This window comes from Jaculus jaculus, chromosome 6 (assembly GCF_020740685.1).
Source record: "Jaculus jaculus isolate mJacJac1 chromosome 6, mJacJac1.mat.Y.cur, whole genome shotgun sequence".
Classification (NCBI taxonomy): Eukaryota; Metazoa; Chordata; class Mammalia; order Rodentia; family Dipodidae; genus Jaculus; species Jaculus jaculus.
This window is the reverse complement of record NC_059107.1, coordinates 71,065,103-71,081,062: the sequence shown is the minus strand read 5'-3', so window position 1 is coordinate 71,081,062 and position 15,960 is coordinate 71,065,103. Positions and strand designations below refer to the sequence as shown.

Below are 15,960 nucleotides of genomic sequence, written 5' to 3'. Positions count from 1 at the left end.
CTGTTCATTTAAAGACACACTGTGATCAATAATCAGGCATAGATACTTAAAATTAGAAACCACATCTAAAGGGGCATTAATTGCACAAGATTTAGATTTGTATATGACACTCAAGTTTGGCTTCTTACAGGCAAAAGCAAAAACTACCACTCTGTTTTTCCCAATTCCTTAAGAAGACTGTAGCTTTTGCCTGCAATTGACTGTGCAGGGCATGAAAACTAACTCTTTCTATAGGAATGTGACATGTAACCATAACAATTGCTGTCACCTGTTTTTTGTTCCACTGGTAGGACAGGTAAGATGGTGGTATGCTCCTCAATCTTTTCTTTTCTTTTTTTTCAAGGTAGGGTCTCACTGTAGCTCAGGATGACCTGGAATTCACTATGTAGCATCAGGGTGGCCTCGAACTTGTGGTCGTCATCCTCCTACCTCTGCCTCCCGAGTACTGGGATTAAAGGCATGTGCCACCACACCCGGCTGCTCCTCAATCTTAATTTGTGGTTTTGATGGCAAATTTTCACTGATGAAGTAAAACAATCCAGTTTCTACAGATTCATTTAGTCTTTAAGGGTGCTGATAGAGGTGGGATTTTAGGAACATATTTTACCATGTTTTTGTTTGTTTTGTTTTAAATGTGGTTTAATGGTTTCCAATGAGATAAGCTAAACAAAAATTTCCATTAGGATGCTGTACTGGTTTCCTAAGGCTCTGTAGCAAATGACCATGAACAGAGTGGGTTAAAACAACAGAAATCTATTCTCATATGATTCTAGAGATGAAAAGTCTAAAATCACTGTATCAGTGGGATCATGCTTTCCCTTCCTCACTCTTTTGGCTGCTGGAAGCTGCATGAAATTTTTGGTGTTCCTTGGTTTCTGCCTGTATCAATTCAACTTCTGTCACTGTTGTCATAATAGCCTTTGCCTATGTATGTGTTCTTCAGTCCCTAAACTTCCTCTGTCTTTCTCTTATTTGCCCTTTTTGTCCTTCCTTCTTCCTTGTATCTATATGTCTGCCCCTTTCTGCTGCACTCCTTTCCTTTCTTTTTATGTGAGCCAATGAATTTTATTAGTGTTATGCACAGGATCCTGAACAAGGGAGTCTTTATAGAAGCATTTGCCAGTAGCTACACCACCAAAGAAAATGGGTCTCTCTCCCCAGCAACCAGTAATTATTAACCAGTAAGACCTCAAGCAGGAACAGGACCTTATGGCCCTTTCTCCGCATGACATAATGTTGATATACCCAGTCTTCTGCAAGTCTTATGCTGGCAGTCACAACTGCTGTGAGCTTGAGAGTGCAATAGCAATATTATGCTACAAAGACAGCTTTCCATCACTCTCCATTCCTTCCTCTGGCTCTTATGTTGTTACTGTTTTCATCTTGTTTATGGCTGAGTCTCATATTCTCACTATTCTGACCAGTTATGAGTCTCTGTAGTCATTTACCATTGACCACTTCAAATAGGAGTTTCTCTGACCAAAGCTGATGCTTTGCCTCTCTCTCACAAGGATGTATCTTGGATGCACTTAAAGGTTACCAAATAGGGTGCACATCTCCATTATCCAACCCAACCATTAGATATGTTTGGGGAATGAAACATGGACTTATCATCGTTAGGACACCATTTAGGTCTCTATATCCCAGGTAATTCCATCTTGTCTTCTGTTTATGAGAACCCAGTCTAATATTTATCACAGGTAGGCTCTATCATAATTTCTCTTTGAGGAATTGTGCCCTACGTAGGAATTCCTTTGTACACAGGTATCATTGGAAATACTCCTCAGAGTAGCAATCACCTGGAAACATTACAGACATCCAGATGAGGAATTAACCTCCCAATGGCAGGGCTATTAGATGTAACATTATGTCTGTATTGAAGGGTCAGTTCATTTTCATAGAGCCATGGTTACAGTGTTGAACAATAGCTTGTAAGCCATTGGCATATGAAGCAAAATATCAACAACAGGAAAATGTAAGTTGAAAAGATTACCAGGGGCATGGAGAAATTATTTAGTGGTAAAGGTGCTTTCTTGCAAAGCCTAGTGACCAAGATTCAATTACCAGTACCCATGAAAAACCGGATGTTGAGTGGTACATTCATCTGGAGTTCATTTGTAAAGGCTAGAGGCTCATTCACTCTCTCTTCCTCTCACTCTACTTGCAAATAAATAAAATATTTTTTAAAAATAACAGGAATATAGCAACAGTTGGCCACTCATTTTTGTAGCTGTTGGGATATTTGCTATTCTGTTTCTTTATTTTTCTTTATTATATTTCACTTTTCATTGAGGAGTAGGAACAGTTTCTCTATGTAGACTGGGTTGGTCTCAAATCCACTATGTAGCCCAGGATCATCTTCAACTCGTGGTGATCCTCCTGCTTCAGTATACTGAGATCTGGGGTTATAGACATGTACCATGCCTGGCTTGTGTATTCCTTTATAGTGACACGAATACCATTCATTTTGAGCTGCTATTTCAGAGGGGGCTTCTCAGTTTGTTACTTGAACTCTTTCTTCATTACTTTTATTACCTGGGGGTTTTAAAATTTATCATTATTATTGCTTTTCCTGGGTATTAAATCTAGGATCTTGAACACATCAGGCAAGTACAATATCATTAAACTATAGCCAGCACTTGGTTTTGTGAGACATTATCTTGCTATATAGCCCAGGCTGGTCTTGAACTTAAGATCTTGCCCCAGCCACCAACCTGCTACAATTACAAGGACATTTAGAACAGTGTGTAGTTTTAGAGAGTAAGTTTTGTTTCCTGTGTAAGCCAACTGACATACAAGGAGTTTAGTTCACCTTATTTGGAACTTTGCAATGAGCTTTTATTTTAGCTCCAGGGTTTTCAGTAATATTTCTTCTAGACTGAAAGACCTAGAAAAAGAAATATCACATGCAGAAGATTTTTTTGTCCTAGTAATTTTCCAAAAAATTCTGATGACTGTTTCAAACAAAACAATCTGATTTTGTTTTCTATATTTGATACCAAATTTTTGAAAAACTTACAACAATATTTTTTTTTGCCTATGTGTATGTGTATAGTGTTTACCCATATGTATATACATATTTGTATGTATGTGGATGCAAGTATGTGTAGGGGTCCATGTGGACTCCAGAGGACAACCCTGAGGTTGGTGTTGGTCTTCAAGTATGCCATTCACTTCTTTTTGAGACAGTGTTTCTCATTGGCCTAGACTTCACCAAGTAGGCTAGAATAGCTGTTGAGCAAGTTCTAGTGGCCCCTTGTCTATGTTTCCTTAGTACTAGGATTACAGGTGTACACTGCCATCCACAGCATTTTGTGTGGGTAATAGGGATTGAACTCAGGTCCTCATGCACATAAAGCAAGCACTTTACTGACTGAACTGTCTTCCCAACCCCTCACAATTATTTTTGGAAAAAAAATTACCTGGCACATCCCCAGGTCAGACTCAGGGCTATTTTTTCCCATCAAAGGGAAAGTAATGAGCTTGTGCCCTCTCTGAACATGATTCCTGCATCTAATCTGCCCAGTCTTGGGCTTTGCAGCTTTGGAGGGCAATCAGAACTTGTCCACCCCCACTGCTGCTTCGAGAGGACAGTGCCGCCTCACTCATGCAAAGTCAAAGGCACTTGCCTGTGTTACAGCAAGGAGACTATATTTTTACTTTTATTTTTTTGAGGAAAACCCAACAAACTGGCCTTTTTTCTGTATGGGGGGAGGGACAGGATTGGCACACCAGGACCTCCAGTTACTGCACTAGAACTCTAGATGTATACACTCCCCCTTGTGCACATGTGCAACCTTGTGTGCATGTGTCACTTTGTACATCTGGTTTTTGTGGGACCTAGAGAGTGGAACACGAGTCCTTAGGCTTTGAAGACAAGCACCTTAACTGCTAAGCCATATTTCCAGTCCAAGACTACATCCTTAATGGAGCCTCAAAGAAAAAAGACACTTAGGTATATCTTGAGTTCTACAGAGGAATTTATGATGGAGTCTGTGTAATAACTTGGGAATGCATGTGCGGAGGTGACCAGATTTTTGAGAAAAGTGAAATATTCCAGGCCCCCAGCTCCTTGCTAAGAAGTATCACAAATGAGAGCCTATATCATGCACTTCTCTGAGCCTCAGATCCTGAGTCTGTGAGATGAGATGATTAATAATGACATTGATAAAGCAGCACCTGCCTGTGACCTGCAAGCCACCTTGAACACCAGATTCATTTAAAGAAATTTGAAACACTGTTCAGCGTTGGCAATACAGGTGGGGTCTCTTCTTGCTCACAGTGTCTGGGCCTGAGTGCTTTTTCTCACCCACAATCCCACCCACAGAATACCCTATTTTTCAAGCTTTGAGACACTTGCTGCAACCTGAGGTATTGTCACAGCCTTGCAGTTCTCTCCTTGTGTTGTCTGTGATTCTGGCATGTCAGTTCCTCTCCTCTGTGGGAAGGGACTACTATATTCCAGATTTGTATGGTGTATGCGAGTGAAAGTGTGGACATGCCAAGGTGTACAAGTGGAGGAAAGAGAATAATGTTGAAAGTCAGTCCTTGCTTTCTACCTTGTTTGAGTCAGGGACCTTTATTGTTCACTATTGCATTTGCTCCCACAATCTTCTGGGATCTTCTCCTGGCTCTGTCTCCCCTCTTGTTGCACACATGCTGGGATTGCAGACACCTGTTATAGCACCTAGCTTTTTAAGTGGGTTCTGTGGATCCAAACAGATACTCATCCTCATACTGCAAGCACTTTACAAGTCATAAGCTGCTTTCCCTCTATTGCTTCTAGGCTGGTCTTGGTGACTAGTTAGCACCTGATATATTTTCAACATTCCTTCATGTCTGTAACTGGTTACATAATTACTTGGTCAGATGTATATACCAAGCTTCTAAGATGAACACTGTTCTGAAAGCTTTAGGGGAATTCATGACTGTTGTTCCTTAGCAAGGCATGATCTGTCAGGGAGCCAAGATATAAATAGACACCTCAACAGAAGAGTCTTATTGGGTGAACATGGTTGATGAGTACCTGCCCAGTTCATAGTTCAGACATAGCACAAGAGTCCTGTTATTTAAATACCATTATTAATTTATTTACTTGAGAGAAAGAGAGAGAGAGGAAGGAAGGGAGAGAGACAATGGGTACACCAAGGCTTCTAACCACTGCAAATGAATTCCAGATGCATGTGCCACCTTGTGCATCTGACTTTACATGGGTCCTTTGGCTTTGCAGGCAAGCACTTTAATCACTAAGCTATCTCTCCAGCTAAAGATAATGTTTTAAATGAAGCAGGGGAATTGTGGTTCTGTGATAGTTCTAGGATTTTTGTGAGTGGTGAAGAAAAGGACAATGGATGGAGGGGCATAGATGAGAATCTTCTACTCCTGGCATGTGGGCTGACTCTCATATGGAGACATGGGTCATCAAAGGGATTGGTCTGCAATTAGGCTCTCATCCCACAATGGAATTGGCGAAATCAGGGGTGGTCATTAGTGAGAGCCACCACTGTTTGCCCTGGACCCTCACTCACTGTCTCCATGCAAATTGAAGGATAGTTATCATCTGAATGCTAGAGAAAGTCTGAAATCATGGATAGAGGAAGAACAGTAGCCAATGTGTAAGTAAATGTGTGAGAGATTTTCTTTACCATGTTGTTTTATGGCTCAGTATAAAAATTTCAAGCTTTCTGTAATACATTTTTACATTTTCCTATAAACCAATGATACCACTGACACTGTAAAATGAAATTGGTTGTTATTCATAAAAATCCTGTACCCAGAAGAATGCCTGTTGTTATTAGGGATAGTATTACTGAGGTATTATTAATCTTCAAGTGGCCAATTATATAGCTTTGTTTACTGTTTGGATCACTGGATACAACAAGCTTTAGTTCACCTTAATATCAAAATGAATTTTCAAAGAGAATCAGGGATTTTTCCAGTTGCTGTACTTTTTCTACCTTAATTAAAGACACTTTTATTAATTTGTTTTCCTATTAATACATTAAAGTCACATTGTTGCAGTCAGGTTTGCATTGCTGGTAGAAATCACTTGACCAAGAGCAGCTTGTGGGGAAAAAGGGGGTTATTTTAGCTTACAGACTCTAGGGGAAGCTCCATGATGGCAGGGGAAAATAGTGGCATGAGCAGAGGGTGGACATCACCTCCTGGCCAACATCAGGAACAGGAAAGTGTGCCAAACACTGGCAAGGGGAAACTGCCTATAATGCCCATAAGTCCACCCTTAATGATACATTGCCTCCGGGAGGCATTAATTCTCAAATCTCCATCAGCTTAGAACCTAGCATTCAGTACACCTAAGTGGATGAGGAACACCTGAATTACCACATTCTGCCCCTGGCTCCCATAAACTGATAACGATCCATGACGTTTAATGCAATAAAATGAAATGTTTCAGTCCAACTTTAAAAATCCCCATAGTTTTTTTTTTATCAATCCCAAAGATGTTCAAACACTCCCATAGACTGAGATCTTTTAACTGAGCCATAATACCAACAACAACAAAAACACCCATAACACAGAATAAACAAACTGCAAAAGATGGCCTTGGACATAGCAAAGAAATATTCACCCAACACAAGATTTAAATAGGGCAAACATCAAACTCTGTAGCTCCAAGTATAACAACTGTAGTTAGTGACAAGTCTCCAAGTCTGGTAATTCTAACCAGCAATAGGTCTCAGCAATTCCAATTCCACCCCTCCACCTAGGCTACTCACAGTCCCAGAAAACTTCATCAGGGCTGTCATCTTTCCTTAACAGCCCTGTCATGGTCCTAGCATCTCCACTGCATCCATCATCATTGCTCCATTAGGTCTCCATGCAGGCATCCAGCAAACCTGCTTCACACTGCCCATGGACATTTCCAAAACACAAGATTGTGCTGCAAATTCAATGACTCTCTCTTTTTTGCATTTCTTATACTCCATAATATCAGGTGGAGTGCCAATTTGTTAGTCCAGGGGGGAATAAAGCAGACTTTGAAGAACAGGACATTTCTTCAGCATTCAGTACCCTTCAACAGACTGCATTCTTTCTGTTGTCCCATTGCAGCATGATTGGTAGCATAGATTGGGAGGAAGTAAAGTGGTTTGTGAAATAGCACACCACTTCGTACTGCCTCCTGGATAGACACAGCGGACATACATAACTTCTAGATCACACACACTAATAATGGAATTTTAAAGTGGTGAATTTTGAATGTTACTTTTGTCATAATATAATTTGGTAATAAAATTAATTGGTAATTAATTGTATTTATGTATTTTAATTTTTAAAAATAATGACTGAATTTAATAGTGAATTTTCAAAACTGCTTGAAAATTTAATAACCAACTCCTGAGGACTCAAATTTTTCCAGTGTTCTGTGATACTGGCTGTGGTGGTTTGATTCAGGTGTCCCCCATAAACTTAGGTGTTCTGAATGCTAGGTTCCCAGCTGATGGATATTTGGGAATTAATGCCTCCTGGAGGGAGTGTATTGTTGGGGGTGGGCTTATGGGCTTTATAGCCAGTTTCCCCATGCCAGTGTTTGGCACACCCTCCTGTTGCTGTGTTCCACCTTATGTTGGCCAGGGGGTGATGTCCACCCTCTGCTCATGCCATCGTTTTCCCCTGCCATCGTGAAGCTTCCCCTCGAGCCTGTAAGCCAAATAAACCTCTTTTTCCCAGAAGCTGCTCTTGGTTAGGTGATTTCTAACAGCAATGCGAACTGGACTGCAACACTGGCTATAGTGCATCATGGATTGCAGTCTATAGCCAAGTATATACTGCCACTGTTTTATAGATTGTAACTCCTCCCTCTGCCTTTTTGTTCTTGGAGGCATAGAGTCTTGAGTGTCAATAATTCCTTGAGTTAGAATGTTTCATCTGTATTTGTGTGCAAATGTCCTTTATTTTGAACATTATTTAAGCACTAGGTTGAATTTTTGTTTTTGTACAGGATGGTAAACAGATGAACACATACATTATCAGATGACCTTTTTGTGAAGCCTTTGTACAAATAGTGCAAGTTACAGATGCTTATGGTCTTAAATCATTAACATAACATATGTTCCTGCTCAAAAATGGCAAATGTGCTTCTGTTTTGAAATAAGCTGGTGCCTCAGCAACTGCATTCTTATGCTCAGGGTCTGACTATAGGGAGGTACAAGGACTTCCATGCCAAAGGAACTGTTTTGATGCCAATTGCTTTTGCCTGACCCAGACAGGACCGTTTAAAGATGGTACATTATTTCTGCCACTGTCATGGTCGCCACTGCCCCGTCCTCATCATCATTATCAACAAGCACTTTTTATCAGGGGCCATCATGCGCATCTCACTGTAACAAACACCATGCAAATCAAGTGGCACCAATGATCCCTTGAAGGTCAGAGCCTAGACACACACACACACACACACACACACACACACACACACACACACACACACACACACCAGTATTCAGCAGCTTCCTTGCCATTTCAGGGTAGGAGATGGGGTGGTGATGGGGCAGAATCTGAGGAGAATAAACCTGCAGCTGGGCAGGGGATGAGAGTACACTGGGTGACAAGACAGATACTAGGCTAATGGCTGCTAGTATTAGTCTCAGAAACTCATTGGTTTAGGGAATATGTGGAGCAAAAATGAGATGGTGCAGCCAGGGAGGGAGATGAAGGAGAGAAGACAAGATGCAAGGTAAGAGACAGATACAATGACACAGAACAAGAGACAGGGGAATATATAGAGAGATATAAGGAAAGACAAAGGGAGAAAGATGAAAGCATTACAGACACATACAGAAAAGGAGAGACAGAATGATAGAGAGACATAGGGAAAGAGAGGAGGGGAGAGAAATTAGACATAAGAGAGAAACACACGGGCTGGAGAGATGGCTTAGCGGTTAAGCGCTTGCCTGTGAAGCCTAATGACCCCGGTTCGAGGCTCGGTTCCCCAGGTCCCACGTTAGCCAGATGCACAAGGGGGCGCACGCGTCTGGAGTTCGTTTGCAGAGGCTGGAAGCCCTGGCGCGCCCATTCTCTCTCTCTCCCTCTATCTGTCTTTCTCTCTGTGTCTGTCGCTCTCAAATAAATAAATAAAATTTAAAAAAAAAAAGAGAGAGAGAGAAACACAGATAGGAGACAGAGATGAAGAGATAGAGCCAAACAGGTAGCAGAGAGATAGGGAGATAGAGAGATAGAGATACAGAGAGAGATGAGACAGAGATATATAGAGAAATTTAGGGAGAGAGATATAGAGACAAAAGGAGACAAATAAAAAGAGAGAAAGAGAGAGACAAAGACAAAGAGAAAGAGAAAGCAAGTAGAAATGGAAGAGAAAGCAAAGCATAGAAACAGATAGGGAGGGAGGTTGGCTTTGAGGGGATGGAGCAAAGGGGTGAGGGGGCGTCTTCAAGACCCTGTATGGTCATATCCTCATTTCTGCAACATGTCCTTCTGTCCTGTCTTGTCTCCACAAATGCAGATCTGATGAGGAGGAACAGCCAAACCACTGAACTATGTCCTACCTAACAGAGGGATTAAATCCTGGGTAAATTCAGTGAGAGCTTGGGGCATTACATTTCCCCAAAACTTTTACTTTCTGTTTAAAAGGTCTAGATGAGTACAGAACATATACCTGGGAGGCTGAGGTAGAGGATTGGTGTGAGTTTGAGGCCACCCTGTCTCAGAAGCAGTAAGAAAAAACAACAACCACAACCACAACAACAGTCTTGCTTCTTTCTCCATGCAGGATACCATTTGAAAACCCCCAGAAGGAGTGCTATGTGGACTTTTAGCTTTTTTCAGAGATTTTATTATAAAGAGCTTTTGAGCATTACTATCAATAGCTATTCGAACAACCAGTATAATCTATGCCTTGTAGCCCCTGTTTAATTTACTATCTATTGATGTTTAAGATCCCAGTGACAACAAAATTTCATTTCAGTAGCATTAATTTACTTCATTTTTCTGGGGAGTCAGAGAGTTAATTTAGAAACCTGCGCTATCTTAGGGAACCAAGAAAATTTCTTTTAAAGTGAAAATTGCTGCTTTTTTTCTTTTATTCCATGAATGGATGAAAAGATTGCAAAGGAGGAATTCATTTTCTTTTGAAAGATGAGCTCTTTTCCGACGCTGGGTTGTTCCCTTTGATACTCAAACCAGTGCTTTGATTTAGGCCATCTTCCTGCTCTGCTCCACCAGGAGCAATGAAAGCCAGGGACGTAAATGACACTATTTTTTTTTTTTTTCTTTTTGTAGCCACTTGGTAATTTCCCATGAGAATTTAGAATCAGTGTTCTCAGCGGTGGATATTTTCTCTTTCCTGTAGCTTCAGGAGCCTTAAAGAGGAGAGTAAGAGTACTTGCCGTGCTGCCTGTGGCAAAGGCAGAGGAACCCCCAGAGGCGCATCTTTTTCCTTCTGGGGACCCAAAATGCCGACGTTTCATGGGGCTTCATGCGTTTCAGCATTGCTTAATGTCCCCTCCTTGTAACACAAGCAGAACTTACCCCCCCCCCTTGCTCCTCCAGCTTAGCGTTCCACTCTCTATAGTGAAAGACACCCAATGGATCAGTTCTTGGGGTTATAATATAATAGGTTCATCCAGTTGGTTCACAAACATTTATTGAGCATAGAAGATGTGCTCAGTCCAGGGTGGCTGCTAGTGGCACAGTCTGAGGCTTTTAGGACTTTGATCTATGGGGGAAACCTTTCAGGATTTCAACTGGGTGACAGCTTTGCCAAATTTACCTTTAATTCCCTGTTACAGTTACTTTCCAATTTCTGGGACAAAACACCTGACCAAAAGCAGCTAATGGGAGCAAAGGCTTTATTTTTGGCTTGTAGTCTTAAGGGGAAGCTTCATGATAGCAGGGAAGAGATGGTAAAGTGGAAGAAGCTGGACATCACACCTTGCTGCAGAAGCTGGCAGAAAGCAGCAAGTGTGAGCTGAGCTCCCATGGGCAGGGAAACTGACCCTAGCACCCTAAAGCCTGATCCCACTAACATATCTTCTATAGCAAAGCTCCATCTCCCAAAATGCCACAAGTTGGGGAGCAAACACTAAGAACACAAGTTTATGGGGGACTTTGATTCAAAGTTCCACAGTGCTCCAGATCCTGCAGTGGTAAAACTGAGGACTTTGTGGTTGTAAGATGTCTTTTTCCTTAGGGGTCTTGGGCTTCATTTTCCCTTTCACCTTCCTAGCCTCTGTCCACATACATCTTGTGAGACCATTACTCTCACCTTCTGACAACTTTCAGTCACAAATACATCCATACTTCAGGGAGTTCCTATCTTCTGACATTGTGACATGACACTGTTATCTATACATGTGTTGGGCTGCACTCATATGCATTTTGGGACACATGTGGCTCATAGATTGTAGGTTGTACGCACCTAAAATTTAGGGGCATGCACTAGTTTACAGGATATGGTAGGATAGGATGCTCTGCTTTTCACTTAGATTATAAACTTAGATTATACACATAAATTCACTTAGATTATAAAATTAGATTGTACATATCAATAGATTCAGCACTCACTCTATGTTTCTTCCTTCCTTCCTTCCTTCCTTCCTTCCTTCCTTCCTTCCTTCCTTCCTTCCTTCCTTCCTCTCTCCCTCCCTCCCTCCCTCCCTCCCTCCCTCCCTCCCTCCCTCCCTCTCTCTCTCTCTCTCTCTCTCTCTCTCTCTCCCTCTCTCCCTCTCCCTCTCTTTGAGGTAGGCTCTCACTCTAGCCCAGGCTGACCTAGAACTCAATCTATAGTCCCAGTCTGGCCTTGAATTCATAGCAGTTCTCCTACCTCTCAATCTAGAGTTTTGTATTTTTAATGACCATCTTATGTTTTGGTCAGGGGTGGCTTGGGAGTTTATGGCTCTTTCTGGTAAATTCAAATTTTGCACTGGCCCTTCTCCTAAAAGTATTCCCTGTGATGATTTTCCAAAGAAGAATCTATGAGGCATCAGAATAGAGATGGGCAGGAGGCAGGAAGTAGGGTGTGAGCATCAGGATGAGGTTGAGGGGAACAGGTTGGCTCACATCCAGCTTCGAGCCTCTTTCCACTGAAAAGGTGCACTTTTCAGAAGCTGAGATGCTATTTCTGCAATTTCCTCCTCTTTCTGTTTAGCTTGGCTCTGAGACTTCTTTTTTTTAAAAATATTTTATTCTTTCTTATTTATTTACTTGAGAGAGACAGAGAGAGAAAGAGGGAGGGAGAGAGAGAGAGAATAGGCGTGCCAGGGCCTCCAGCCACTGTAAGTGAACTCCAGACATGTGCACCCCCTTGTACATCTGGCTAACATGGGTTCTGGGAAATCAAGCCTCAAACTGGAGTACTTAAGCTTCACAGGCAAGCACATAACCTGCTAAGCCATCTTTCCACCAGAGACTTCAATTTTTGAGAACAGCATAGAAGGCTTTTGACTTCTAGATGTGTGTGTGTGTGTGTGTGTGTGTGTGTGTGTGTGTGTGCACGCGTCTGTGTGTTCATGCACTGTGTGCAGGAGAGTGAACAAATATATGTGTGTAGAGGCCAGAGCACAATCTGAAGTATCATTCCTTAGGAACCATCTACCCTTAAAAAATTTTTTTGTGTGTGTTTTTCAAGGTAGGGTCTCACTGTAGCCCAGGCTGACCTGGAACTCACTCTGTAGTCCAGGGCTGACCTCAAACTCACAGTGATTCTCCTACCTCTGTTTCCAAGAGCTGGGATTAAAGGTGGGTACCACCATGCTCAATCACCATTCTCGAGACAGTCATTCACTGGCCTAGAACTCACCAATTAGGTTTTACCTGCTGGCCAGTGAACCCCTGGGATGCCTGTCTCTGCTTTCCCAGTGCTAATATTACAAGTGTGTACCATCATGTCCAGCTTTGTTCCATGGGGTCTAGGGTTTCAACTCAGGTATCCATGCTTGTGAAACAAGTAATTTACTGACTGATCCATCTCACCAGCATCTTGAATCCTCCACCATGTAAAGAGCATGGGAGTGAAAAGCCCAATGAGAAGCCATTGCTTCTCAATTAGTTTTGTGGCTATTTTGACAAGGATCAGCCCATTCAGAGATGGCAGACTCAAGACAGTACTTTTTTTCCACTATGAAAATCACTGATTGAAATCTGGATCATAACCAAAAATGAAACTAATGCATAAGTCAAGTGTTTTGAATGTTTGCACTGACAACTTAAAAAGCTAGGTATTTGTTTCTCAAGGCATTTTCCTCAAGAGCATGACATGTAGAAGGCATTGCAAAAGGGTACTGTGTCTTAGGGAACTTCCCTCCTGATGACATGCACTGCACTTTTCTGACCTCACTCTGTACTAGGACCGGGAACAATTTTGCTTTTCCCATTGAGGACCACATCTGACTTTTGGAAGAGGATGCCTGGCTGGGTTCTTACCTGGCAATCTTGTCTGTGCAGGACATGGTGACTAGCTGTTCCCCAAGCAGGATGCCATCCCATGTTTGGACTGCACTGGAACCCCGAACAGGGACTGTTCCCTCCCCAGACTCAATCTTGGTGCGCAGGTGTCCTCGAAATTTCCTGACGATGTGTTTGCAACTGTTTACTAGGAAAGAACAGATGGTGGTGAGAAATGGAGGGAGTACTTTTCCAGAGAGAATGCATCTGATAACCCAAGATTTATATGAGACATGGATTTTCCTTAACCCCTAAATTATGAGCTCCTGAGGGTGGTTATTACATGTCTGTCATGTGTCTGCCCTGGACTCTCCTCCTTTCTTTCCAGAACCTACTTGACATATACCCACCTCAAACACTATACTATATACCCCATATTATTTGATGAACTAGCATGAGCAAGAACAACTTTATATTTATGTTCTTTCTTTAAAAAGATTCTATGTATTGTATTGTTTGGATTATACTGCACTAAAAAATAGTTATCTGCTTTTCATACAAATGCTATATAAAAAAAGCACAGTGATTCCAATATATATATATATTAATATGAAGGACTATAAATGCTTTTTAAAGTATGTTTTGAAGTTGTAAAAGTTGCATGAATGGAGGTTTTTATTTACTTTCACTGACATGCTGAATAGTAGGCATGAGTTTTAGGAGTCCTTTCTCACAGAGGTCACCATAATTTCTAGCATACTTTCTTAATGGTTCTAAAAGTGAAAGTTCTTTTAGTACAGATTCATCATGCCAAAAGTTATCTTTTGGGATGAAAAGCTTCTATAATACTTGGAGAAAATAAACTTTTGAGGGTTCCTCATTTTTTTTACTTCCTTGACAACCAGAAATCCTATGTGATTTAATTTGGGCTTATCTGTGAGTCAACCATGGAAGGAAGAACCACAGAGAAAAATAGAGTCTGGATGGGTGCAATAAACAACCTTCCTCAGGTAGAGTGAAACTACCCCACCCCCACAGCTTTAAATGGTGCTGGAAATTGGATGATGTGGTGGTAGTGAAGATGATGGTGACCCTGGAGGTGATGTAGTCATGCTGATACTTCCATTGGTAGTGGTGATGGTTGCAGAAATAACAGGGGTGGAGATGGCAATGATGATTGTGAAAATAATGGTGACAACAGTGTTGATTATGATGGTGGTAATTGTGATTATGTGATGTCAGTGGTTATGATAATGGTGTAGTTCATGTTACTCAAAAATGCTTGAGCAAACTTGGGTTTGACCTGGATTTTTACATGATGCAGGTGAGGTGTTTTCCAGCATCAGCTTCTCTGCAAATAGCATCAGAAGTGTAGGAATCAGTACACCTCACAACCTCTACATGTTACCAAAAGGTAAGGGGCTTTCTTCTCCTATTGAGAGGTAGATTCTAAGGAAATATATCCTCTGTCTCTCTGGTTCTGTCAGTTATGGTGCCATTATGCTCTCCAAAGAACATGAGTGTCTGTATCATTTTACAGGTTTCAAAAGTTGCCCATTTCATTGTAAAGTCTTTCTAAAGTTTTAGCATATGTTAATGTCAAGAAATAAGGAAGCCTGGTTTGAGTTACAGTGGTTTCTAGGAGTCAACTCAAAGCTTTTAAATTAGATTAATTTCACTTCAGGGGCCAAGTGTGTGAGATGCTCCTGAAAAAATATATATACATATAAACCATATATATATAGGATTTTTTTCTAGGTAGGGTCTCACTCTAGCCCAGGCTGACCTGGAATTCACTATGTAGTCTTAGGGTGGCCTTGAACTCACAGCAATCCTCCTACCTTTGCCTCTCAAGTGCTGGGATTAAAGATGTGCGCCACCACGCCCGGCTCTGAAAACATTTTTTGTAGGTCATGAGTCCCTGCTGCCTTACTCTAGCGCGCTCCCTGCTAAATTTGCTTGGTCCTGTGGTGAGTTGGAGAGCTGGTAAACTCCTTCAACCCATTTCTTCTGGCTTTTTCTCTTTCTTGGCTAATTGCAAGAGGCAGGTAGTAGTTGAAAATGTCATTTCAAGTAGAATGAAATGCTAATACAACCACAACTTCAAGTGAGTGAACTGGCCTTAAATAATCTACATGGGGCTTACTGTGTGCATGAGGTAGTGGTGATAAACAGGGTTAAAACTCTGCCTGCCATGTACCTGTCAATTCCCCCAACTCCGTAAGAACATTATAGTTCAATTCTGATCACCCAGGTCATCAGACATTGTTGTGTCTACTGATTGAAAATCCTTGTTTTTTTGGATGATGGGTAGGTAAATTAGTATGCCTTAGAAAACAGTTCAAGTGAAGATTTAATTTTTAGGGGAGAAACAAAAGGGGTGGTAACTCATGACAATTAAATAAATCAGCTCCACCAGAAGCCAATGATTTATCTAAAAAGTGATGCATGGTTGCTACAATGATGTAATGTGTATGTGTGTGGTGTGAGAGAAAGACCAAAAGTATAAGAAAGGAACAAAATATTTTTAAACACTGAATTTTAAAATTTATTTCAAACTATCTTCAAGTAGTATATACTAGAAAGTATATTTCTGAGGTA

At 41.3% G+C, this 15,960-nt stretch overlaps 1 protein-coding gene across 3 annotated transcripts in view; it reads right to left on the bottom strand.

The window, feature by feature from the left end:
* Nucleotides 1–15,960, bottom strand: part of Adarb2 (adenosine deaminase RNA specific B2 (inactive)) — a 646,431-nt gene that overhangs the window by 23,637 nt on the left and 606,834 nt on the right. For all 3 annotated transcript variants that reach the window (XM_004662206.2, XM_045151500.1, XM_045151501.1), the window contains one exon: nucleotides 13,399–13,567. In XM_004662206.2, coding sequence (XP_004662263.1) covers nucleotides 13,399–13,567 — 169 coding nt within the window. The remainder of the gene's footprint in view (nucleotides 1–13,398; nucleotides 13,568–15,960) is intronic.